General features: G+C 38.1%; 1 protein-coding gene across 5 annotated transcripts in view; it reads left to right on the top strand.

Annotated features, from left to right (window-relative positions):
• The first annotated feature begins 6,914 nt into the window (after positions 1-6,914).
• The window catches only part of ADCY10 (adenylate cyclase 10), a 127,879-nt gene continuing 110,614 nt past the window's right edge, over positions 6,915-24,179 (top strand). For 3 of the 5 annotated variants that reach the window (XR_004229282.1, XM_031936835.1, XM_031936836.1), the window contains exons 1-7: positions 6,915-7,085; positions 9,369-9,542; positions 10,206-10,310; positions 10,982-11,020; positions 11,283-11,426; positions 20,890-21,092; positions 23,804-23,900. Coding sequence is in view for 4 of the 5 variants with exons in the window: in XM_031936835.1 (XP_031792695.1) it covers positions 9,392-9,542; positions 10,206-10,310; positions 10,982-11,020; positions 11,283-11,426; positions 20,890-21,092; positions 23,804-23,900 (739 nt within the window). In the remaining variant the exon portion in view is untranslated. The remainder of the gene's footprint in view (positions 7,086-9,368; positions 9,543-10,205; positions 10,311-10,981; positions 11,021-11,282; positions 11,427-20,889; positions 21,093-23,803; positions 23,901-24,179) is intronic. The other 2 variants (XM_031936834.1, XM_003767400.4) reach the window with 1 other exon arrangement.

The following is a 24,179-nucleotide window of genomic DNA, read 5'->3' as shown; positions in this document are numbered from 1 at the left end:
AATGAAACAGAGAATGGCCTCTTTTTTACTTAGTCCAAAAAAATTAATAATAATAATCTGGGAGAGGGAGACCCTCAGACTTTTGCCAAAATAAAAACGAGCCTTCAGCTGTTGTTGGCCAATCCACGAGAGCCAGCGTGATTTGGGTTTATGGCACGATCCTTAAGAAAAAAATGTAGCCCAAGATGTCTTGTGAGGTTTCTGGATTAAAATTTACATTCCTTTGGGCAGAGCACAGCAGGTCTAGGTGGACACAGGGAAAGCAGAAAGCTAGTTGTCCAACTAGGTGGTTCCAGGTGGGTCCCTAATGGCACAACTCCTGCTACTACTAAGACAAATGGTCTCTAGTTCTGGAACAAGATGTTCTCGAACAAGGCCATGAAATGCAAATGAGGGAGGTCTGTGCAAAATCACCATCCTCACCTCCTTCGAAGCGACATAATGACCTGATAGAGTTCCTATATGGTTCATTAAAGGGTAAGGAAAATCTGATCTGGGCAATTGTTCAACTAAAATGGCCTGGGTGAATATGAATTCCTTTGTACTGATAACTGAAGGCAGGTCTAACCATGTTCTCAGCAGAAGGAATTGTAGGCTTTCAACCCATCCCCTGGTCTGCTCCCTTATTCATCACCAATCAGGATTGGTCTCTACTTGTTGGAACATACCCACTTTTCTAAAAATTAGAAAAGAAAAAAAATAAGGCCTTTCTGTATCTTGCTAGGTGTCTTTGGAGAGAGATCACAGATCTCAGTTTGTTATTTGCTGCTGGCCAGCAGCATTCAATTAATAAATTCAGATTTTTTTTCATCATGATGTCTCACCACAACTAGGGCTCCTGTGCTTGTCCTCTTGATGATCAATAATTGTTGCTGCTGGTGGATCAATCCATAGTATTTAGCAAGACTTCAATTTTTTTTTTTTTTGTGAACATAAGTATCCTCTAAGTAATTTTTAAAACTTCAGAAGTATATCTGATTACTCGTTGCTGAATGTTATCAAATTTAGTGTAACGATATACCTGATCTCGCAATTTCTTCCAACTATGACTTTAATGAAGATTTGACAACACCTAAAAATAACAGATTTGAGCTGATTCTTAAAAATTCACAGAGAAAGGTAATGATAATGAGCTCGGTAACTGCCAAATGGTGAGGGAAGCAGGGCTGTCCCTGAAATGCTCTTGCTTTCTTTCAGAGTAGTCTTTATTCAGCCTTTTTCTTAGTATTGAAATGCATTCTCAGCCGGTCCTGACCATACTCAACAGTCTGGAGTTGCATCCTTTTTAAATCCAAGCTAGCTACAGTTTTTTTAATGCCTATCACCTGGCATGCTTATACCCACTCCATTACTGGGTATTGTCAGATGTGTGTATATGAATGGAATACACCCGTGCCAGACCTTCATGAATCCCATAGTGGGAGTGGGAGTGATAAGAGATATTTCCTGACAAGCTACTGAGCAGTGTGGGGTATGGCAATAACATTGTTTTTGTAAGTTACTTTTTTTTCCCCTCAGGATGAATATGGAAATATGTTTAGGAGAATTGCGCACATGTAATCTGTAGTTTGCTGTCTTCAGGAGTGGGGAGGAGAAAAATTTGGATCACAAAGTTTTGAGAAGGTGAATGTTGAAAACTATCTTTGCATGTATTTGGAAAAACAAAGTAAGAAAAAATGTGTTTTTTGGCTACATCCACAGCGGGAGAATTATCAGTGAAGTGGAATGCCCAGGTTAGAATTCAGTGCAAGGTTCTAGCCTGTGCAACCTGTCCCTCCTTAGTGCACAGGATTAGCACTATTACTGTGACTATACTGTATCCCTCGGGTCCAGGACCTCAGCTCCGCCCTTGCTGAACGTGAGATCCACAGATTGTTCTGTACCGTAGAAGGCCACAAGCATGTTGCCCCCAGCGTGGCGCTCGCTGGGGCCGGCGGTATTCCTTGCGCTGCCCCTTAGTTCTGGAGCCAGGAGATGTCCAAGAGCCGCAGAGTGAGGCCAGGCGTGGGACTGGGCGGGATCTAGAGGTCCAAGTCTTCGGAGAGGCTGAAAACGTGGGAGTCGTGGGGTTTCTGCATAGGTGTGGACATGGATGGTCACGTCACACCTGACGGAGTCGGTCCTGCCTAGGATGTGACCTGTCTGCCCAGCTGCCCACCCAGCAGCCCGAAGCTATCCCCGCCGGGAGGGTCGTAGAGGAAGTCCTGGGGAGCGGCGGGGCTGGCGGCGATGCCCCGGACACTGCGCCGAGCGAGGAAGCCCCAGGCTCTGGCCGCCCCGGCGCTTCCTGCGGCCAGACCCCTAGCGCGCTCTTCTCTCCGGCCTCAGGCCTCTGACGGCCTCTCGTCAGCCCCGAGCTGACGGGGCTCGGGCCGGCGGGGGTCCCGTGGGCCGCTGGATAGGAATCGCCGAAGCGGCCGTGGCCATCTTCGTCCCGAGCACACTCCCAGAACCCGGGGGAGAGGAGACGGCTTCCCATCCGCAGGTGAGCACGGTCAGGTATACCAGAGCCAAGCCATAAGAACAAAAATTCATCAGAATGAAACAAAAAGCAACTCCAAGCCCCACCGCCTATTCAGGTCTGCATTGTCACATAGCTGTAGAGGATTGTAACTCACCGTTGCGGTCCAGCCACTGACGCGGGGAGTGAAGAACGGGGGGAGTGAAGACCCTGTGATAGTTACTAGTCAACTCCAAGCCCTCTGCGAGGTCTCCTTGGTGAAGAGAGACCTTCGCGGGGACGTGGTTGGCCCCGGCTCCGCCCAGGGAAACCTGTACCACCTCGGACACCTCCGATTTTACCTGCAGTTTGCTTATAGTTCGGTTTCTCTCCTTGCTGTCCCGACTCTTGTTGGTAAAGATACTGGAGTGATGTCTCCCTCTCCCTCTCTCCCTCCCTCTCTCTCTCTCTCTTTTTTTTAGGTGAGGCTAAATGGCTTCTAAGTGTCTGAGGCTGGATTTCCACTCACGTCCTTCCGGCTCCAGGGCTGGTGCTCCAGCACATTTTGCAAATGAGGGAAAAGAGGCAAATAGCATCTTGCTTTACCCGGGGTCCCGCAGCTAGAAGAGTCTGAGGTTAGATTTCAATTCAAGTGCTCTTGACTTTGTTCAATGTCATCCCTGTGTCACCTACACGTTCGATATCTCTGTCCTTTACTACTTTTTGGACAGTCAGTTCCTCTCCTGGATCACACTGCATTGTCGCGGGGAAGGGGCTTGCCCATGAAAGGATGACTTATGCCATGCAGGGTCACCCAAGTTGGAAAGGTCTTGTTGTGCCACAGTTCCCTTTCATTGTCCTGCCTCAGTTTCCCTAAATTGTCCTGCTTCTGTTTCCCTGAATTGTTCTGCTCAATCCTGTAACAATCTCTCCTTTTCAAATAAATTATTAAAAACTCTCTATAATCTCTATCTTGCCTCAGTTTCTCCGGCATTACAGTCATAGTGGAAAGTTGAGACAAAAGAGAACTACATTTGGAACATCTGATTGGTTTAAGATTGGGAAAAGAGTACATTGAAGAGGGAGAGAAACTGTTCCCTTTACTGAAGCTCTGTTCCCTTTAAGATTATCACTCTTAGAGATTGTGATCCCTTTTTTCTGATCTCAGAGATCAGGATCTCCCAGGCTCCAAGAAGTCTAGAGATAGAGCCCATCCTCCCAGGATAAGAGGAAAAATACTATTCAGGGGCGAATCAACTCCCATAGAAATTCTAAATTCTCATTCAATTGAGGAATCCTGGTCTGAGTAGGGGGGCTGTCCCAGCCTCCACCAAGATACTCAATATAGCTACTTCCTGTGGCTCAGCTCCTTGCAGCTGGCCCAAGCAATTTGCCTAGGACCCTGCCTGCTGAGCTCAGTGCCAAAACTCTCATTCCTAATAGGTCTTTGCCACTGTAGAAGTCAGCCCCTTGGCAAACTGGTTTCTATTCAACAATAAACTTTCATTTTGCAACTAATAATTCGGAAATAAGTGAATTCTTTCACTTCTAAACCTGTGGCTGATTAAAGGGGATTTTTAAACAACTTTCTTATCACCACTTAACCTCATGATAACCAGGAATTGAGGGCATTCAAACTTCATCACTATCATTTTATTGACTTAATTTGTATACAGAGTATATCCGTGCAAAATGCCAGGCTACATGAATCAAAAGCCACAATTAAGATTGCTGGGAGAAATACCACCAATCTCAGAGACAGATTATACCGCTCCTTCTAGGCAGGGACAGTCTTTTGCCCAATGCTTGGCACATAGAAGGGACTTAATAAATGTGGATTGATACCTGAATTTCATCAAAGCATTTGACATAGTCTCTCTCTGCCATGCTTGTGGACAAGATAGAAAGATAACAGACTGCTGAGCTCATGACCAAAAGCAATCATTAATATGGCAGTGTCTATGTAGAGGAAAGCCTCTAGTGCAGCATCCTAGGGATCTGACAATGACCTTATGCTATTCATAATTCTTAGCATTCATCTAGATGAAGGTCTGGATGTCCTTTAAGAAATATGTAAATGGGCCAGATATATGGTGCAGTGTATAGAGCACCAGCCCTGAACTCAGGAGGACCTGAGTTCTAATCTGTTCTTAGACACTTAACACTTCCTGGCTGTGTGATCCTGGATAAGTCACTTAACCCCAATTGCCTCAGGAAAGAAAAAGGAAAAGAAAAAAAGAAATATGCAAATGTTCAGAAAGAGGACTATAGGAACTAAATGTGGATCACACCTTTTTTGTGCCTTGCTTGCTTTTTTTTTCTCATTTTTTTCCTTTTTGATCTGATTTTTCTTGTGCAGCATAATAAATGTGGAAATAGAAAAAGTACACATGTTTAACCTATATTAAATTAGTAGCTGTCTAGGTAGGGAGATTGGGAGAAGGGAAGGAGAAATATTTGGAACAGGGTTTTGCAGGAATGAAAGTTGAAAACTATCTCTGCATGTATTTTGAAAATAAAAAAATCTATTATCAAAAGAAGAAGAAGAAGAAAGAGGAGGAGGAAGAAGGAAAAAGAAGAGAAAGAGGAAGAGAAATTTGCAAATGACTAAGAGCTAGATGGGATCCTAGACAGTCAGTCAATAAACACTAAATTCCTCCTATGAGAAATAAGTTAGATTTCCACAGAATGTTGCAAGTTTCAAGGTACTGTAAATTAAGTAGTACTGTATTATTTTAGTCCCTGTATTATTTTCAGAGCATGAGAAATTAAGGAAGGTTACATTTCCGCAGAACAATTAAGTTTCAGTCTCTCAGAAGTCTTCAGCAAACAAGAAATGGGGGAGCTAGGAAGGCACAAGTGGACTCAGCCAATCAGAAAGTGTCTTGTGGGTTTTGAGAAAACCTAAAGTTTAAGATAATAGCCAATCCAACTGAAAATGGTTGGTGTCCAGGACCTGACTTGACCAAATCGCCATTGAGCCTGCTTAATAGACTAATTGAATATTAAACAACACACCTAGGAAGAATTTTTTGCCATTTTTGATTATGTATGAAGAAGGAAGGGGAACATTTATACATATTTAGGGGAAAACATACAGTGGCTGGTCAGAAAGATTGTAACTTATAAGGGATCGGACCAATCAAGTTTCTAAAGGGAGGGACTGCATCAAGCTAACAAGAATTAAGCTTCTCTCACTTCTGTACTCATTGTTCCCTTTCCCCAAAGAGTACAGCCAGCTTCTGACCAGAAACATTAAGATGATTCCTTAAGATTCTTCTTTAATAAATTTCCCCAATATCTGATTTTTAGTATCAAGTATGTTTCTAATACCTTCTATGTACCAGACATGCTAGTGTATGCTAGATGGAAAAGTCAGAATAAAGATTTAATGCCCTTTTCTCAGTCTTCTTTCCTTGACTTCTTAGCAGAATGTGAAGTTTTTGACCATCCCCTCTTCCTGGATACTCTTTTCAGGTTTTTATAATACCACTCTTTCTTAACTTCTTACTGGAAGGAAGGAGAGAAGGAAGAAGAGGAGGGTGGGGAAAGATGGAAGGGAAGAAGGAAAGAACAATGTAAAGAGGAGAAAAAGAGAAGCAGAGGGGAGGAAGAAGGGAAGAAGGAAAGGATAAAAAGAAGAAGAAATAACCATTTATTAAAATGCTTACTACATACCAGGAACTGTACTAATCTCTGGAGATAAAATATAAGCAAAAAGAAATATAACCCCTGCCCTCAGGAGCTTATATTCTAAGACAACACACAAAAGCAAGATGAAAGACAGGAAGAGGAAGAATATACTTGGCAGTGGCAGTGTGGGGGCATGGTTTTGTAGCCCAGAAAATCAGGAATAGGGCCAGGAGGGGAATGAAAGAAGGCCAATAACCCTCCACAAAATGGAATTTTCAAGAGCCCCACTGGAACCTATAGGACCTAATTTCCCACCACCACCAGTGGGAGGGGGAAAGTAAGCTGGTTTACAAGTAAGCTGGAATATTCCAGGATGAATTCTCCATACCCTCAGTCAGATATGGTGAAGCTCCACCTAGAAAAGATTTCAGGTAACATCTCTTGTTACATTCAATAGGAAAAAATAACTCAAAATGTTATCTGGGTTAACATTTCAAAATTGAACAACTTTCTCTGTCCTGTATAGGCCATCCTCTCCTCTAGAAACCAATAGATTTCCTTCCAGGGGTCTCTATTCAGAATCCAAATTGACTAGGAGGAGGTTTGAGGGATCATAGGATTACATGGATTTAGGGCTAGAAAGGACCTTAGGACACATTGAATTCAACCTCATTTTCACAGGACACAGGACTAAGAAACAGAAAAGCTAAGTCTCTCGGATCAGCAAGAGCCAGACTTAGGTCCATGAAGCGAAGGAGGACAATGACCACTTGGGGATGGAGAGAGAATAGCGTGGCAGCCAATCAGATGCAAGTCTGGTGAGCAGTGTGGGCGGGGCCTGTAAAACTGCCATTTGATAGTGGTCAGTCCGGAGGATGGATGTGGCACTTGTGCTATTTTCAGAGTAACTTGGACCAAGCCTTGTCCTTAAGGGTTTGGAATCCCCCTGTCTTTTGGTTTGGCTTCTGTGTGGCTTGTTGATTTGCTTTACAGCTGCTTCTAGGGTCTGGAGGTAGGTGAGGAGAAGGGGTGGAAGTGGCAGATCTCAGCACAAAAAGTTGTTTGTGGCAGCCACAGTTAAGGACAAGGATTTGGGCAAGGAGGGTTGGGAAAATCCTTGAGCCAGGCTGTTGTTCTCCTTTTTATGAAGGCAAAAGTCATGGAGACTAAAGGTTTACTTGACTTTCCAACTCCTTGGGAGCAGCTACATTTTCATTTAGTGTTCTCTGAATGAGTAACAATTTATTGAGCACCTACTGTGTGTCAGGTGCTGAGCTAAACAATTTACAAACATCTCATTTCATCCTCAAACCATCCCTAGGGGGTGTCATTATTATTCCTGTTTTAAAGGTAAACAAACTGAGCTTGATTAAATAATTTTCCTGGAGGCACAGAGATAATATCTGAGGCTGGATTTGAAACTCATTTCCCTAATCCTATCCCCTTCTTTTTCCTCATTAGCATATTGTTCCTAGGGTTAGCTCATTCGCCCAGTCTTTTATTTTTACCTTTCATCAATTTCTTCCTTCACTACCTACAAATGCATCCTTAAAAAAAAAAAAAAAAGATTCACCATCTCCTCAAACTATCAATCTATATATCTACTGTCTTTCATGATTAAAACCCTAGAAAATACTACTTTCATCATTTCCACCTCTGTTCTTGTAATCGAGCTTCTGACCTCAACACCCAACTAAAAAGGATCTCTTCAATTACCAGTGTCATCTCAATTGGCCAACTCCGATCACTTTATCTCAGTTTTCATCCTTCTCGACTTCTCTACTAGGAGTTGACACTGTTAAATCCTGACTCTCCTTATTGGGTTTTTGTGACATCACTCTATGGGTATTCTCATTAAAACTAGTATTATTTCCAATCTTAAAGTTATCTGCCACCTCTGCAAGCAACCAATGCGATCAAGAACTAATATGGCATATTTCTACCATATTTTATATTGGATTACTTGCCATCTAGGGAAGGGGGGGGGGAGAAATTAGAACATGTTATTCATATGTTTTGAAAACAAAAAGCTTTAATTTAAAAAGTACCCCCCCTAAGAAAAGAATTAATATAGAATAAGTTTACTAAAATGCCTATAAAGAACAGGGAAAGCACTCATGTCTTAGTCTCCTCGTGTAATGTTATATCCCATCTTTAAGTGAATGTCATTCCTTCTCATCGGCCCAGTCAGATAGTCCCTGCAAAATTCACTTTAAGCTTCTGTCTCAGGTACTACTATATTAGGTCCCGTGTCGGCATATATTCTTTCTATACAGATATCTTTTGTAAACTATGTTGTTGTCCAGTCCTTTCAGGAATTCTTCATGAGCCCATTTGGATTTTTCTTGGCAAAGATACTGGAGTTGGATTGCCATTTCCTTCTCCAGTTAATTTTACAGATGGGGAAATTGAGGCAAACAGGGATAAATGACTTAACCAAGTGTCTGAGGCTAGATTTGAACTCAGATTTAATCTCTCAATTCGTTTTTTTTTTTGTTTGTTTTTTTGTTTTTTGCTGAGGCAACTGGGGTTAAGTGACTTGTCCAGGGTCACACAGCTAGGAAGTGTTAAGGGCTGGTGCTCTATCCACTGTGCCACCTAGCTACCCCTCTCAATTCATTCTTGTTCCTGGCTCTGCAGGCCCCGCTTAGAGCTTGCTTGTACACAAATGCTCTAGTGTTTTTCTTCTGTGCTATTAGTCAAAAAGATCACATATACCAGATTATTTGATAAATATTTTCTCTGTGCTTATGTGTACTGTACACTATACATATATACATCCATAAAACCATCATGCATAAGCAACCTTCAAAAATATGGGACTGAGAAGAAAGGGGAGAGGAGAAATGGTTCCCAAAAGTTAAAGGAATGTAATAAGATATAAAGGAAAAAACAAAAGAAAAATGAATTTCTCAGGATAAAAGGAAAAATAAGATCCATTAGACAATACAACGTGTAGGAAAAAATGTAATGAAGGTGGTTCACCTTCCACACAATGTGCATTTTAAGTTTTTTCTTCAGTGGAGAAAATACTACCTTTACTTAACTAGCAACATTGAGCAGAAACTTTTCAGAATTAAAAGGCAGTCTGTTACTATGAGAATGTTTAAAGTAAATGGGTCCCCATTAGGGGATTGAACTACCTGCTATTTAGTACCAGGATAATCATTCTAGACACAAGAAAGAGGGGAGGAAATTTAAAAATAAAAAGGAATGAATATGGGTTAAAATTCAGTTGTTTCTATCACCCCATCCTATGATTCAGCAACATATACTCTTTTCTCTCTGACCCCAGAGTTCTGAAAATTTTCTTCTGAGATGAATATTATTAGAAAAGCATCATTACCAGATCGGACCATTGTCAGAATAGCCGCTCACTTACCAGACCTCATTGTCTATGGAGATTTTACCCCAGAGCGTCCTTCCACAGAGTATTTTGATGGAATCCTCATGTTTGTGGATATTTCAGGCAAGTGTAAAAGAGATTTCTAACAGTGGAAAGAGGAAAGCCAGAATTTTAACATGTTTGAGGAGGGAGAGGTCTAGGGAATGAAAAAAATAAAAGATATTTCAGATTTATAAAGAGATTATTCTAAATTAATAAATAAGACATGAGTGCAGGCACCCACTTTGATCAGGGCTCTTCCCCCCTCTCCTTCAGCATCTTTAACAAAATTATAAAGTTGGAAAAGTTGACTTCATGTCTGAAGCCTCTCTTGTATGCCCTTTAGCTCCCTCACTGGGATGCCCCTCTCCCTTCACTGCTTTTGGGTGACCAGTGCCTTTGTCTTATCAAAATCTGCTTCCTGGGAGAGGATCTAATATTAGTAATTTACACCAAAGTGAATATATCAAGATGTCCTCATCTCCAATCATAGAATAAAAATTTTTGCCTCCTAATAAAATAATTTCAGGGACCATTGGGCAAATAGGAGAAAGTATTGGAGGGAAAAGGTAGGAGACAGAATCTAGCATCCACCCCAAATCATGTAAATAGGAATGATTCCTTTCTCCTTGTCATAAAACATTAAAAAAAAAAAATGAGTCCTGTTGCTTCCCAATTTAGTACTCTTCTCCTGGCTTCTTTCTGACTTCTCAGAATGCAAATGAATTACTTGTACCTGTATCCCAGGTTTTACAGCAATGACTGAGAAATTCAGTACAGCCATGTACATGGACCGAGGAGCTGAACAGCTGGTGGATATTCTGAATCGCCACATAAGCGTCATAGTGGAAAGTAAGTTCTAGAGATGGAGTTTGGCTTGAAAATTTGTTGCAACATTACTCTTCCTACATTTGGGGGTTATAACTGAAAGGAGAGCCATGTAAGGCATTTTCATTTTGATTCTATTTTCTTTTAGCTTCCCTATCAGTAGAATGTATTTAGGGAACAGGTTTTTATGTTGCTGGGGTTTGAGGAGATATGGAGAATGAGATCCCACAATGAGGCACACTATAATTGGGAATATAGTCAAATTTCATTAATTTGTATTATTAATTCAACAGTTTGAATTGGTGAAAGACCTAAAGCACAATACATTTCCAACAGGAATTCACTTTGAGTATTGAAATTAGCTATTTTATTCTTCATAGTTGTATCCCCAGTATCTAACACAGTCCTCTGACAGGTAGTAAAAACAAAAGTATGTTAATTATCTGACTGATAAAAGCAATAACTCAAAAGAGGTCAATAAAATAATATCAAATAATTATAATGAAAAAAAAAAAAAAGAATGGTTTCAAGTGACTTGGCTGTTTGTCTTGTTATCCTACTCCCATGCACTATATCCGTGTCCCTTTCCCTTCATTCAGCAATGAAAGGAAAGTGCTTTTTGGTTTGTCTCATAATGTTTTTGTTTTTTGTTTTTTAAAGAAATCAGTATGTGATTTCCCCTCTCCTTTTCTCAGAGGTGCTGATTTTTGGAGGAGACATCTTAAAGTTTGCAGGTACTGATCTTACTGATCTGGGAGGGGGAATAAGAAACTACAGAGGCCTTTCCACCTTAAATAGGATTTCTATTGTTACTTATTGTTTGTCTTTCATTCTTGAAAGGCCTCAAAAGAGGGGCGACAAGGGACAAATATAAAGTGAATTTGAAGAGTTTTATACAAATGAGGTTCCCTACAGAAAAATACTCAAATGGGCTGGTCTCTAGGGGAAACCAAAAGAGTAACCCCTCTCTATCCCACTCTTGTGCGTCTTTTAAAGGAGATGCATTGCTAGCCTTGTGGAAGGTTGAGCGAAAGCAACTGAAGAATTTTATAACCGTGGTGGTTAAATGCAGTCTAGAAATCCATGGAATTTTTGAAAATCAAGAATCTGAAGAAGGCCTGGATATCCGAGTCAAGATTGGTAAGCTGAGAGACAGTGATATGTGGGTCACATCATTGTTCATTTATTCATTTAAAAAAAAAACATTTTATTAAGACTCTCACATGTAAGGAGTCATACTATCCTCATTAAATCAACCAAACCAAACAAACCAAAAAAAAAAACTCTGAAAAGGGAACAAATGTAAATAAGACAGGCCTTCTTTTGAAGGACTTAAAATCAAGTAAAAGTGATGACACTCACATAAATGAAGTGCAAATTATGATTTGTGCAGAAGAGGAATAAAAGCACCAGAAGATTAAATAAGGGAGACATCAAACTTATTTTTGTTAGTAATAACAATCATATCTCATGTTTCCATAGGGCATTAAGGTTTCCAAAGCATTTTCTTCCCTAGCATCCTCTGAGGTAGGCTGTTCAAGCAAAGTTATATAGCATTTAAACATTTGCAGAATGCTTTACGTATGATATCTCATTCTAATGGCTCAGTAGAGTACTACAGGTATTATCAGTTCCATTCCATGATGAGGAAGAATCTGGAGCTCAGAGAAAGGGACTTATTACAAATAAGTGCTGGAGACGGATTCTGAGCCGAAATCTTTGAGGTTTGTTTTTGGAGGCACTGGGGTTAAATGACTTATCCATGATATAACCAGCATGTCTCTGAAGCCAAACTTGAATTCGGGTCCTTCTGATTCCAGAGTCTATGCTTGATTTTATTGTACCACCAGGTGCCCAGACCTTTCTGATTCCATGTATAGCAATCTGTCTGTTCTGCTATTACCTCCATTTCACAAACGACATTAAGCTACAGTGAAGCTGAGCCATTTGCTGGCTCATACAGTTAATTCAAGTATTTATTAAGTACCTATTATACATCAAACACTATGAATACAAATTTTAAAAAATGAAATAATCCCTATGTAAATGAGCTAATATTCTAATGATGGGAGGGGAAGTACAAATAAATACATGCAGCACAAATATAAAAATACATCCATATATATGTATATTTATGTGAAACAGTTAAAATACAAAGTAGTTTGGGAATGAGGGCACTTGCACTTGGAGGAATCAAGAAGGCTTCAAGCAGAAGACAGTGTCTGAGTTTCATCTTAGAGGAAAGAGGTATCTGTGGATCCAAGGTAAGAAGGGGGTACATTGTAGATGTAGACAATCACCCTGATTCCCTCTTCCTTGACTTGGCCTGTGTTGTTTCCTCTCAGGATTCTGGGGAAATCTGAGAGGTTCATGAGATGTCCCTTTCCTCTGCTGTCAGCTTGAACCACCACGAGTTATTTTCCTCCCATTTTCAGTGCCAGTGACTAGCATCCCAGTTCAATTTGACCGCTTACCACTGATTAGCTTTTCCACAAAGATTTTTGATTTAAAGACATAGCCAAAGCAAACATAAAAACATTCCCTCCCATCTCCATCACAGAGGCATATTCTTCACCACCCTGCAAACTTTTGTGGGAGAATAAGTTTGAAACTTAGCTCAGTTCCAATAGAGTATAGGTCCTACTATGTTCATGGCAGTAGATGAGTACTTGTTTTGCCTCCTGCTGGGCTGGGGACCTCAAAGTCTCTCCTCATTCCTCAAGGCATCAATGTTGCCCCATTTACAGACCTTAACCATGGAACCCTGGGATGTTGAGGACCCCTTTTGAACTTAAAAGTTTGTAGATTCCGCTCCCTTCATTGGTCACCAAGCTCCTCTGAGAGTGCTGAAACCAAAATATAGTAGCTAAAACTGGCAAACCTTTTTTGAGTGGATTCACAACCAATCAAAGACCCTCCTTGTCAATATTTGGTTAGCCATCCAGTTACAGAATAGCTTCATAGGGTGCTGTAGTCAGTCTTTTCAAGAACACACATCATCACACTTCTTCAAGAAGCAACTCCATAGAATCCTCAGAGATAGACTATTGGCATGTACCAGACCCCCATTATAAAAATTTGGGAGACAAGTACAAAAGCACCAGGAAAGGAGGTAGAGTGTCAAAAGTAGGGAACAGAGAAGAGGAAACAGAAATAATATCCAATGAGGCTGAAAAGATAGGTCAAGATCAGGTGTATAGGACTTGAAACAGAAGGGTTTATAGGACAATCCAGGTATTGGTTAGGGAGGGGAATCAAGTGGTAAGATTTGTGATAACAAGCATCCTTGTTTTACCCTTGATATTATTTCTTAACTTTTTAAAATTATATTAAATGTTTGCTCTTGGTTTTAGCCATATTAACTACATTAAGGAAAGGTCTATTCTTTACTATTTTTGTTTTTAACCAACAGATATGGGATTTTGTCAAAAATCCTTTTCAATATTTATTGATATAACTATGTAATTTTTATTATTATTTACATGACTTGTTATGTTGAACTAACCTTGCATTCTTAGTAGTATTTCAGCCTGGTCAAAGCATATAGTCCTTCTAATATGTTTACTAAAATTTTACTTAAAATTTTTGTCAGTGCTTATTAGGGATATTGGTCTATAATTTTTCTTTTTTTCTGGTGTGAGTAAAAAGATTATATATTTGTATCATAAAAAGTGTCTTATTTTTCTATTATTGCAAATAATTTTGAATAGATTATTCTTTGAATGTTTGATAGAATTCAATTATAAATCTACTCGGGGTCTGGAGTTTTTCACTGAGCATTCAGTTTTGACTTCCTCGATTCAATTATTTTGATATTGGTTTATTTTGTTGATCTAAATATATTTTTGTAAATATTCAGGCATTTATAACACTAATGTAATGCGTCATTTTTGAGAAAGAGAAGAATCTTCTCTCTCTAAGTTTTCTTTTTTTTTTTTTTCAAGAGAAATTAAGAACATTTAAATGGGTTTTTTCAGAAAAAATTATTGTGCATGAGAATTATTGTAGTTTTTTATATAAAATATCCCAATGACAAATTAAAACATTTTAAACATTTTTTTGTTTTGAGTTCTAAATTGTATTGCTCCCTCCCTATCTACCCATCATCTTACTGATATGATAAGTAATGAGATGTGCATTATACCTACATAATTCTGTAAAACATTTCCATATTAACAATTTTATTCAAGAAGACACGAATAAAAAATATATAAGAAAAAAAAAGTGAAATATAGCATGCTTCAGTCTATTTTCAAAGAATGTCAGTTCTTTCTCATAGTATACTTCGTTTGTCCTTTGGGGTTGTCTTGTATCATTGTATTGCTGAGAATAACTAAGTCATTCACAATTCATCAAACAATATTGCTGTTACGGTATAAAATGTTGTCCTGGTTCTGCCCACTTAAATTTGCCTCAGTTTATGTAAGACTTTTCAGGTTTTCTTAAAATCATCCTGCTTGTCATTTCTTATAGTACAATAGTATTCCATTACAGTCATAAACCTCAGCTTGTTTTGTTATTCCCCAATTAATAGGTATCCCTTCTATTTCCAATTGTTAACTCTAAGTTTTCTTACTCTTTTCTACCCTTGTTCCCTAAGCTTCTCCATCCAAAACCCAACTATATAATTTTGTCTTGGGCGATGAATGTAAACCTAAAATCCCTGAAGTCAGTGTGGGACCAGGCTGTTCCTTTTGTCTGTAGAGCAAATAGAATCCTCTCCATTCCTTTCTCCATATCTGAAAAGACTATTACGTATAGGTATATGATTGTGATGGAATACTATTATGCTAAAAAAAAAAAAAAAATGAAGCTTTCAGAAAAACCTGGAAATACTTGTATGAACTGATATAAAGTGAAGTGAGCAGGACCAGGAAAACATTATACATAGTAACAGCAATATTGCATCATGACCAAATGTGACTTAGTTATTCTCATCAATACAATGATCTAAGATAACTCCAGAGGACTGGAAAATCAGGATTTGTTACCATGAGATTCTTAGGATTTTTTCAACAGCAGAAATCTTTCAGGAAGTGATCGTTGATTCTTTCTATTTTCTCTTTGCCAAAAGGTTTGAATGAATTTGGGTTGTTTTTGTTTAAATATGTGTGTCTTTAAAATATGTGTGTCCATGCCTTAGGTGGTACAGTAGATAGAGCACTTAGATCTGAAGTCAGAAAGATTACCTGTGTTCAAATCTGACCTCAAATACTATGTTTTCAAGGAGCTGTATTATTCTTAAATTATTTCTCCTTGATCTGTTAGTAGGTCAACTTTTAAAATATCAGATTATCTTGTTTTTACCCTATTTCTCAATCTTTTGGTTTTGTCTTAATATTTTTTCTTGTCTCATGGAGTAATTGATTTGTTCCTTTCTAGTTTTCAAGTAGTCCATTATCTGGGACTTATTAAGAAATGTAGGCTAAGTTGTAAAGGCAGCACCCTCTTAGTTCAGGTTCAATGTGGGATAAAATGAAACGTTGTCGAGTTACTAAACATTTAATGAAAGAAGAGGTTTATTTTGCCCTAATCATCAAGGACATTCAACCAGAATATACTGGCACATAGTTTTCTCTAAATGCAGGCTTCTGATCTCCTTCTGAAAATCTCCTTCAATGTCATTTGATCATCAGGGCATGGTTTGGAGCATTCCCCCAAGTCAGAGGCACTTGCTATACATGCCTGAAACCTTTTCTGCCTCCAAACTAGGAAGCTGTGTCATAGAAGCTGAGGCCAGCCAGGTTTGGGATGGAGGGATGTTATAGTCAGGGAAACTGATTCAGGAAACCTCTGGTCTCCTGGTATATCACCCTTAGTGGCGAGGTCCTAATGATCTTCTAGAGGACCTTCTATCCTTTAAAGATTTTAGATAATCTTCCTATCATGAAAAGTATTAAGAGAGGATAAAGGGGGAATAGGAAAAAACAAACTAAAACTAAATTAAAATGTGAAATGTAGTCCTTCTCTTCCCCTCTCTGAAAGAACCAAGTTTTAAGTCTTCTACAAGACTAGTCTCCTAGCATGGGAAATCCTTAAAAGGAAGAAAAAATATGGAGGTGGTGGCAGAATGGGGAGAGTTTGGAGATAAAAAAAACAAAAGGAAACAAAAATGCATCCCCAAAGTGGAGGAATACAAAAACGCCAAGTCCTAAGTCTTCACTTTGTCCTTCAGAGAGACTGAGTCTTAAAAGCTCCCAGTCTGTTCCATATGATGGGTGTTGACATATCTTGGAAGTTCACAGAGGGTTTCCCACTATAAAGTGTGACAATGAATCACAGCAGCACCAACACTATCAGATCCACAGCACAGATGATGATCTGATGTGATTGTAGATTTCTTCTCATTGTGTTAGATGGGGGTGATGAGCAGGAGCAGCTCTAGGGTCCCAAGCAGGGACACTTCTAGTATAGTCAACATGTCTTTGTTCTGCACCAGACTCATCAGGAATAACTTGAGGTCATAAGGAGTATTCATAATCCATTTGGCAAGTTTTGTGATAAGAAAGTATTCCCTGTTCAAGAACAAGAGACAAAGGGAAGTGAACAAATACTTTTACAATTGTGAAAGAAATCCTTTTAGACAAAACTGAAGGGTCTCTTATCCAAGGACAACATGTAGTTGTTATAACAGTAGATGAGGTCATCTGCTTTACTAGGCCTTTGCATAGTTCTATTTTATTTCTCCTTCAACGGGGGTTTCTAATATTGGGCCACCAGGTAGTTGGGGGATTAAGTAAATCAAGATGTTGCAAAATAATTGTGGTGCCTATTTTCCTCTCACAACACTTAAGAACACCTGAAGTTTTAGATACTCCTGGAACTTTGAAGGTCAGAAATTTAGATATTCATGGATTGTGTGCTGTCTGGACAGAGTGCTATCAAGTCTTAAGATAAAATGTCTCCATGCTAAAGTGCTGATTTGCCTGAACTGGTTGGTAGGGTTCCTTGTTGCTTCTGAGACCCCACCAAGTGGATCTCCAACCTCTCTATAGAGATTTTTTTATGGGGGAAGGTCTTCTCTTCTTGTTGCCTCCAGATACAGAGCTTTGTGGATTACAAACATCTCTGCTTTATCTCCTCTTATACTGAGAGACTTCTTTCTTATAGAATATCATCTCCTTGTGAACAGAAGAGTGTCTCAGAAGTTTGCCATTAGGCATAGCAAGTCCCAATAGATATAGAACTAGATTTGAAACAAGATGCCTTAATTCAGATCCTATTTTAAACACCTATTCACAATGAGATCTTCATTTAACTTTTCAAGTCCTCAGTTTCCTCATAAGCAAATTAGGTATAATCATCCTGGCTCCCACTAACTGAAGATCAAGTATATAACATTCACCTTTTCTCCAGGCTACTCCCCTATCCTTAGGGGCTCAAAGGCCTCTCTTCTCTGTCATTAAGCCTCTCCTCCTCCCAGTTTCGTTTAATCACTTAATAGTCAGCCTAGTTTTTCAGGAAGAATACTTTCACTTACTAGCTGGATGACCCTGGCAAGTCATCAGGTTTACCTGTTTTATCTATTTACCTCAGTTTCTTCATCTGTAAAATGAACTAGAGAAGGAAATGGCAAACCCCTCCAATATCTCTGCCAAGAAAACCCCAGAGAAGGTCACAAAGAGTCGGACACCGCTGAAAATGATTTAATGTTTAACTTTAAAGACAGAACAAGAACAAGACATGTTTTACACAGCACTTCACTGGCCTACTTAATCCCTACCCTTTACTATCTTGGTTTCTGGTCTCAGCAAGTTCCAAGTCCAAACTCAGTCTGGGCTAGCCTAGGACTCTGGTTTCTCCTGGTGGACTGATGGCAACATTGAGTCTGGAATCCCAGGCTCCTAGATCTCTTGGCTTGAGCACCCAGGTCCAGGATACTACTTCATGCACATGATACTGAAAAGAACATTTCTCATTCAAAAGCATAGGTATAAATGGATTTTTCCTTAAAATGATAAGCAGCATCAAAGTAAAACCATCAGCAAGTATTATATATAATTGGAATATGCTTCCCATTATTTTTCATGAGAATAGGCTAGAATCCTTCCCAATAAGATTAGAATGAAACATAGATGCTCATTATTATCAATATTTTTCAATATTGTATTAGAAATGCTAGCAATAGCAGTAAGAGAAGAAAAGGAAATTATAAGAAATAGAATGGGAAACAAGATAATAAAACTAACTCTCTTTATAGACAACATGATAATAAATGGAAAATCCTAGAAATTCAACTAAAAAGCTAGGTGAAACAATTTTAGCGAAGTAGCAGGATATAAAAGAAATCCACATAAATCATTTTTATATATGACTAATAAAATCCCACAAGAAAGTATGAGATACTTCATTTAAAGTAACTATAAGTATTATAAAATACCTGGGAGCATACCTGACAAGACAAATTTAAACATAATTATAAAATACTTTTTATACAAATCAGATTTAAATAAATATTAATTGTTCATATAGAGTAAACATAATAAAAATGATAATTCTACCTAAGCTAATCATATTCAATTCCATTCCAATTAAACTCCCGTAAATTATTTTGTTGAGCTAGAAAAAAATAATAAAATTAATTTGCAACAACATTAAAGATCAAGAATATCAAATGAATTAATGAAAAAACCTAAAGGAAGGTCTAACAGTACCAGATCTTAAAACTATATCAGAAGGCAGCAATTATCAAAACTACCTGATAATTGGCTAAGAAATAAAAAGGTGGATCAGTGGAACAAAATAGGTATACGATACATAATAGTAAAAGATTATAGTATACTTGTCTTCAACAAAAGTAAAGATTTAATCTTTGGGGATTAGAATACACTATTTGGGGGAAATGGTTGAGAAAACTGGAAAACAGCATGGCAGAAATTGGTTATAGATCAACATCTCATACCATTTGCCAAGAAAAGATCAAAACAGATACATGACATAAAAAAACAGAAGAATATAGAACATATTACTTATAGACTTATGGATAGAAGAATTTCTGAATAAATGAGATAAGAGCATTGTGAAATGTAAAATGATCATTCTGATTCCATTAAATTAAAAAAGTTATATATAACTAAAACCAATGTAGCTAAGATTAGAAGAAAAGCAAAAAGTTAGGGGGAAATTTTATAAACAGTTTTCCCAATGAAGGTCACATATCTCATATATAGAGAGAACTTTGTCAGGTTTATGAGAATATGAATTATTCCCTAGTTGTCAAATGGTCAAAGAATGTGAACCCAGAAATTTTTCAATGAGGAAATCAAAACTATATATAGTCCTCTAAAAAAATGCTGTAAATCATTATTGATTAGGGAAATGCAAATTAAAACAACTTTTAAGTTATTATTTCACACCTGTTAGATTGGCTAAAATGATCAGGAAAGAATGTGGAAAAATTGGGATGTTAATACACTGTTGGTGGAACTGTGAACTGAGCCAAACATTTTGGAGAACAATCTAGAATTATGCTTAAAAAGTTATAAAGCTGTGTATACCCTTTGACCCAGCAATATCACTATTGGGTCTTTCCCCCAAGGTGATCAACTCTTGTTGTAGTGGCAAAAACTGGAAATTGAAGGGATACCCATCATTTGGAGAAAGATTAAGCAAATTGTGACGGAATACTACTAGATTGTAAGAAATGATGAGCTGATTGATTTTATTTTTTTTGAAGCAATTAGTGTTTAGAAAACCATAGACTTGCAGAAGTAATGTGAACAGAAATAAGTGAACACTGTGTACAGTAACAGCAATGTTATTTTAAAAAATTGTGAATAAGTTATTGAGTAAAATTAATATCAACTAGAAAGACCTACAAAGGAAATGCTACCCTTCAGAGAAAGAACTGATAAATAGAAGTATGCATAGTATGGTTTTACATTTGTTTTTAAATCTGCATCAAATGGTGACTTTATGTAATGCAGAAAGGGAGAGAGGGAGGCAAAGTTAAGAACTTGAAAGTGTAACCAAAAAAAAAAAAAAAAAGAACATGTGAAACAGCTCATTTCTTGGGACCAAATGGCTTAAGAGAAAAGAGGCAGCCCTGAATCCTTCATTTTACTTCATGTAACCCCTGGCTGTAAGTAAATGAATTCTGCATGCAAAAGGAAAGAGACTATTCTAGTAATAGTAAGATAATTCTAGAGATACAGCCAAATTCCAGCTTTGTAGCCCATGGAAAAAGACAGCTTCCAACCATAGTCACAAAAGTTCCTGCCCTGCCACAGTTCTCTTGTCTCCCAAAGAAAGTCCTTGGAGTCTCCCATATTAGTGTACATGTCAATCAATCAAGATTCTACCTCATAAGGTTGTTATGAGCAAAATATTCTGCCAACCTTAAGAGTACCATATAAATGTGATTTAGCAATATCATAATTCTTGTAATCAGTTTTTGAATGCTAGTTTTAGTTTGAGGATAGAAAAAGAGAAAATGGGTAGATTTAATTTTTCCAAATGTCAGTAGAAATGTGCATTTTCTTCACCTTAGTTCTCTGACTATAGGATTTCTGACTCCCTACCCACAAAGACAATGGACACTTCCTTGCTGAGAAATGGGAAGCCAACTTACCTATCCGTACAAACCTGTCTCTTGCTTTACCAGGACTGTCTGCTGGCCACATTAAAAAACTGGTGTTTGGAGATGAAAAAAGTTATTTTCTGGTGATTGGTCAGGCTGTGGAAGACGTCCGCTTTGCACAGAGCATGGCACAGATGAATGATATTATTCTGTCACCAAATTGCTGGCAACTCTGTGACCGAAGTATAATTGAAATTGAGAGGATTCCTGACCAAAGAGCTGTTAAGGTAGGCAGTGCTGATAATTATGGCGCTCATTTGGCCATCACTGTGGGAGTATAATTTCTAGAAGGACATTGGTCTCATTCACTGAATTGAGGTCTATAAAGTTCATGGTATTTTGGTGATGTAAGACAATAAATATTAACATCATGGATTCAGAGCTTGAAAGGTTTTTAAGAGAACCCTTAAACTTAGTTTAATGTTGTCCTTTCACAAATGAGCAAAGAAGTAAAATGACTTTTCCAAGTCACATAGCAGTCAGAACTTCTTTTGTTTGCAGTTCAAGTATTCCTTTTGGTGCTCCTATAATCTCAGCTCATGGACATTTTCTGTGATGTGACTTAGTTCCTTTTCTGTGGGTAAATGTTTGGGGCGGGGAAGGGTTCTCCAATTTTTTTTAAAATTTTTAATCTAAAAAGTGGTGCAGTAGATAGAGCATTGGCCCTGGAGTACAGAAATTCTGAGTTCAAACCTGGCCTCAGACACTTAATATTTGCTGTGTGACCCTAAGCAAGTCATTTAATACCAATTTCTTCACCAAAAACAAAACAAAAAACAAAACAAAACAACTAAACTAAACTAAACTAAAAATTTTAGCGAGGCATGAAAGCCATGATCAGCTCTAATGGTCCTCTGTGATCAATGCCATTTCTATCATTTTTGCCATCATTACTCTGTAGCTGTTCTTCTCCCTACATTAAGGTGAGCAATAGCAGCCAAGCTAAGTAGCTAATTAGGAATTTCCTCTTGGATTCCATGGTTGGGGAGAGTGAAGCAACTGGAAGCCATTGGGGGCTCAGGGAGATCACATATAGGAGAAGCTGGCATCCAAAATTGTAAGTGTGTGAGTGTATGAGTATGAGTGTGTGTGTATGTGTAGGGACTCGGGAGGAGGAGTTGATGGGAAAGGAGGAAGATCATTTCTTTTTTTAAAAGGCTATTATACAAAACTGCTCCTTCCCTCCTCACACACATTTCAATGAAGAAACACAACTTGGGGGTAATACAATTGGGTATAATAGGTGAGGAGGAAGTTATTTAATCATATACCTAAGAGAAGGATTCTAAAGAAGAGTCACCTTCTACCTCCAGGGGAAGATAATAGCAAACATTCTATACTAAGAACAAAGCAATATACTATTTTAAGCTGCCAGTAGCTGTCCCGGCAGATAGGACACATTAACATGTTTTCTCTAAAATTAAGACTTGTAAGAAGGACCAGGGCAATTTATTTTTTCAAAGGTTATCTGCAACAGCTTAATTTCTCTCTGTATTTGGACTTGCAAAGCATATTGGGGCAGGACATGACAGTTTCAATTTACACTTGAATTAGGGATGTTCTAAAAGGAAAATGGGTGCAGTATGTAAATTTACTATTGGTTAATATGGACTGAAGTCTGACAATTACCAGGGGAATAATAGACTTAAATAGCTTACAGAAAGCTTGAATATCTGATGAAACAGTTTATTCTGAATTAGTCTCCAGCCTCTAAAAGTTATTATGGGTATATCAAACAATTTTATATTCATTGAAGGCCTCATCTTTTGTTTTCTTGTTTAATTTTTCTTAATGCTAAAATGTTTTGCAAATGTGAGATGGTCCAGGTCACTTTGAAGCTCAAAGGCAGAGGTTGGTAATTTGCCACTTTGGTTGGATACTCTGCTAAGGATATTGTAAGACTTAGAGTAAGGCAATGAGGTGCCACAGTGCTGGCCACTTTTCAATCACCACCTTCCTCTAAAATATGCTCTCACATATTGTAATGTTTTTAGTGGCTTATTTTTCCCTTAATATTCATTTAACCAGATTTTTATATAAAAATGATGAATTGAGAATGAGGGCACATATGGAGAAATGCAGTCTGGGTTCTATAGCCTGGGATGGCCATGCTCACATCTTCACCTTTGTACTGTAATGCCGAAGAAACTGAGCAAGACAAGAGATTAGAGACCAATTCAATAGTTTATTAAATGGAGAGAAATACTGGGACCAATGGATCCATGGTTGATCCCAGGGCTAGACAAGACTATTATCTCAAAGAGTCTAGCCCCGAGTATCAGGGCAGCAAGCATTTTATAGAATAATAAGAACAATGACATAGTGGAGGTACCTAGGTGGGGATAACCTAGTGGAGGAAGGTTACTGATATTCTAATGACATCTAAAATGGATAAACCTTTATTTTGTCAAACATTAAGAAGGAATGTCTATAAAACCTTTAGCTCAAACATTAAGAGGGAAAGGTTATAACCTAAGGCAGAATAACTAAATAGGACAATTGGAGAAATTGGGTCACAACATTAAAAGGGAACTTTGGCATAACCGTTCTCTGAAAAATTGTTGTCTTAATTAAGTAGTTCAATGATTCCTTGTTGACTTTCTGATTTCTGGGTTCAAATATCACTTCTTACACATAATAGCTATATGACCACAAGCAAATCATTGATTCTTATGGCAACTCAAGATCTTCTTCTGTAAAATGAGAATAATAACATCTATCTCAGTTGATCACTGTAAGGATTAAATGAGCTCTTTCAGATAGTGTTTGCAGATTTTAGAGCACTAAATCAATGTTTCTTTTTATTATGACATGCATACCCACTCTGTTTTGTAGCTCTTGTGTCTTCCAATATGTCATGCACTGTGGATCAAACCCCTATTTGATATTATACTCTTCATAAGAAGGAAAAGTGAAACTTTTATTTTCTCCCATCCAGGTTAACTTCCTGAAGCTATCTCCTACTTATAATTTTGATGAATTTTTCATGAACTGCATGACCTACATGAAATACTATCCTTCAGGTGATCACAAAAGTAAGTACTTTATTCATTATGGCTCCGATCCAGTCATAACTTGTCTTGTGGCAAAAACCTTTCACTCCAAACCACCCAGATAGTAACAACAACAATAATAGCCAGCATTTATATAACACTTTAAGGTTTACCAAGCGCTTTACAAATGTTTTATCCTCAGAATAGCCCTGGGAAGGGGCTACTATTTTTATTCATTTTACAAACAAGAAAACAGAGGTAAAAAGAGGTTATCTATTATATGATATGATATGATATGCAATATATATTATGGTTTTATAG

The sequence above is a fragment of the Sarcophilus harrisii genome, chromosome 4 (assembly GCF_902635505.1).
Source record: "Sarcophilus harrisii chromosome 4, mSarHar1.11, whole genome shotgun sequence".
Taxonomy (NCBI): Eukaryota; Metazoa; Chordata; class Mammalia; order Dasyuromorphia; family Dasyuridae; genus Sarcophilus; species Sarcophilus harrisii.
The sequence above is the reverse complement of the archived record's forward strand: the minus strand, read 5'-3'. Positions and strand labels throughout refer to the sequence as shown.